Source organism: Branchiostoma belcheri, unplaced genomic scaffold (assembly GCF_001625305.1).
Source record: "Branchiostoma belcheri isolate BF01 breed outbred unplaced genomic scaffold, Haploidv18h27 scaffold198, whole genome shotgun sequence".
Lineage (NCBI taxonomy): Eukaryota > Metazoa > Chordata > Leptocardii > Amphioxiformes > Branchiostomatidae > Branchiostoma > Branchiostoma belcheri.
The window spans coordinates 278,323-281,508 of record NW_017803468.1 but is presented as its reverse complement, the minus strand read 5'-3'; the positions used below and the strand labels follow the sequence as shown (position 1 = coordinate 281,508).

The window sequence follows — 3,186 nt, the reverse complement described above, 5'->3', positions numbered from 1 at the left end:
GATTCTCTAATCCAACTAGCCAATCAAGAATTAGAAAAAGTTATTACATGGTTCGAAGCAAACAAACTATCGGTTAATATCAAAAAGACCTATTATCTTATCTTTTGTAGCAAAAATAAGGCAAATAAGAGAAAAAATCCCACCATCTACTTAAAAAACCACATTCTCTCCAGAGAATCTCAGGCTAAGTTTTTGGGAATACAAATAGACGACCGCTTAACCTGGAAGCCCCACATCGCTATAGTTGTTAATAAAATTTCAAAAACAATCGGGATCATAGGGAAAATTAGACATCTTTTATCCAAAAAAACCTTTATAACCATCTATAACAGTTTAATTTATCCATATCTTGCATATTGTAATATTGTCTGGGGAAATGCCTACAAAACCTCTCTGCATCCTATATCAATTCTACAAAAAAATTTCTACGCATTGCCACTGGTTCTAGTTTTTACACCCACTCTTCGCCTCTATTTAAAAAACTTAGACTTTTGAACATTTACGACATAAACAGATTTCAACTTGTACTTTTCGTAGCCCAATATATAAACCATAAACTCCCGGACACATTTGATGACTTTTTTAATTTTCGTTCTCAGATTCACAACTATCAAACTCGCAAACGTTCCGATTTTCATATCCCCCTAGTAAAACTTCTCTTGCCCAAATGTCGGTTAGATACAAAGGTGTCACCTTATGGAATGAACTAACTCCAGCCCTAAAGAATCCTACCTTGTCTCTTCTCTCACTTAAACAAGCTTTGAAAAACAATCTGATTAACGAACCTAGCCCCCTGTAGTAGTTTTATTTAGTGTTTTCTCCTATTATAACTCATACCAATTATTATCATTACCTTATTTTCATTGTCATTAACTTATACCATACATTATTTTATTATCCTTATTGTATTATTTCCATTTTCTATTGTATTATTTCCATTTATTAATTATATTTAATTTTGTATAGTTTAGAGGAGGAGGGCCTAGTATAAGCACGCCATGCTTCTCCCCTCCTCCTGCACCTGTTTTATCATTCTTTTATATTATTATTGTCTGTCTTGTTCATGTGCAAACAATAAAATCAAATCAAATCAAATTAAGTCTTATGTTGCCCATAGCAACACCGGTGACGTCATAAAATGACGTCATGCATATTTAAGATATCCGCCATCTTGGATCATCAATCTTGAATTTTCAAAAATAGTTTTTTTCATGATAAAGCCTAAAATACATTGCAAACATACTAAAGACCTTCATTTAAACCTTTTTTTGGAAAAAGAAATGGAAGTATTGATGAAATTTTAATGAAAATAACCTGTATATACCTGTTCTAATGATATGGTCCGCCATCTTGGATTTTGGCCAATGACGTCATCAAATTAGCATAAATTATCCATATTTAATGATAAAATTTACATAAAATTATATGGGATGTTATTAATTAGAATCATGAGTAACTTGACATAAAACCCTTAAAATTCTATTGTTGAAACAAAAAGTACTAAATTTAGCAAAAAATGCCTGTCAGAAACCCGTTGCCATGGCAACACAAAAAATTATTATCTTATTCCAATGATAGAGAATTGTTGCCAACAATATTCTAGGAAAAGTCACTAAGTTTGGCCATTCTACGTCAAGCCGTTCAGATGCTAGGTGACATCAAAGTTGCCGCGGGCACTTTTAGCCCCCCCCCCCGGTCTAGGTAGGGTTAATAACTGACGTTGGTTTTCTTATTGTCTGTAACTATTATAATTTATAACAATACATATGTAACAAGACTTTTAATAATTTCTATTTGGGACTGTGATAGCTCAGTGTTGTCACTTAACAAATCTTATATTGTATATAGAAACACTTTACATTTGGATCCGCATATTTACCTATGATGTAACAATGCCTAATATGTATGTCACAATTACACTACGTTCTGGAATGTATTGTAAACAGTAAAAAAATAGCTTAAATGCACTATGTAACACTTAAGTGCACTATGCACCATGTACCAAGTAACATCTAGTGTCAGTGCACAGTATACCAGTCAGAATTGCCATGATGAAGATGACAGAATGTCATCGAAACGTCGGCTTGAAAAATAAATGGTTGTGATAAAAAGAACTTTACTATTCAGTCGTTTACCAACCTGATGAAATTATTTACGGATAGATTTGTTCATATTTTCATATGTTGTTTTTCGTCACCTATGCGCAATGAAATCAATTGTATATTGAACCCCAGAGCGTATCATGGGCATGTGGAATAAGGCAAAATCCAGCAAGATCTGTTGGGTCCTCCTGGGATGTGGAGTTCTGGTGATTGTGTCAGTCGTCACAGCTGTAGTCCTGTCAGCATACATCCAACCTGGAAGTAAGGTAAGTCAGACAGTTACCGTTCGGCGAAGAAAACCTTTGCAAGGGGCCATACCAATTCCTTTTTTCTTTGACATTTAACATTTTTGACATTTTTCGCACTCAATTGCTCATAATTCAAAAGCAAGGTCCTTTTTCGAAAATCCCTAAGACATGATTCTGGACAAACCCGTTACGGTCATTTTGAGCCGTCAATGAGATATGTTGGACTCTCCCTGCTTCCAATCTTAAACGAGTTTTGCACGCATGTCATACGGCATGAATATGAGCAGTGTTTATTTAGGCTGGCGAGTACAGGCATTAATCTTCAAGGTCACCCCTGATATAACGGCAGTAGCTTCGCTTCATGTTCCAGCCCACTACAAAATGAAGGCAGACATGTAGTTGTCCATATTTCTTAAAAGGTGAATTTTTTCCTGTTAAGCCTCGGTCACAACTCGCCGTGCGTGCTTTTTGTCCGTACGTTTTTGTCGTGGCTACGTCTGCTACGTTTTTTCTGCAAACGTAGGGTGGCCGGCCGAGGGAGTACGTCACTCGCACGGTTGCGCAAGGTGTACGTACGTGGTCTGCACGACACGCCTGGCCGTCAGCGGTTGCGTGCATCGTACGTTGCGCAAGTGGTAAGTGAGTTGTACGTGCTTACAACGCACGATCTCTGTGCGATTGCTACGTTGCCGCGTACAGGCCGTACCTACACGTGCGGCGTACGCACGGTTTCCTTACTCACTCGCACGTTGTAAGTGCGTGCACCTCCTGTTAACTTCATCATCACTAGCCGCCCTGGTGTCTTCCGCGGCCCGTTTCTTTGGGTCTTGTCTGGT

General features: G+C 37.5%; 2 protein-coding genes across 2 annotated transcripts in view; both read left to right on the top strand.

Moving 5' to 3' along the window:
- The window catches only part of LOC109468276, a 10,833-nt gene extending 10,714 nt beyond the window's left edge, over positions 1-119 (top strand). Inside the window, exon 4 of the mRNA XM_019766532.1 lies at positions 111-119. Coding sequence (XP_019622091.1) covers positions 111-119 — 9 coding nt within the window. The remainder of the gene's footprint in view (positions 1-110) is intronic.
- A 2,123-nt stretch (positions 120-2,242) lies between these two features.
- The window catches only part of LOC109468275 (fibropellin-1-like), a 48,463-nt gene continuing 47,519 nt past the window's right edge, over positions 2,243-3,186 (top strand). Inside the window, exon 1 of the mRNA XM_019766531.1 lies at positions 2,243-2,363. Coding sequence (XP_019622090.1) covers positions 2,243-2,363 — 121 coding nt within the window. The remainder of the gene's footprint in view (positions 2,364-3,186) is intronic.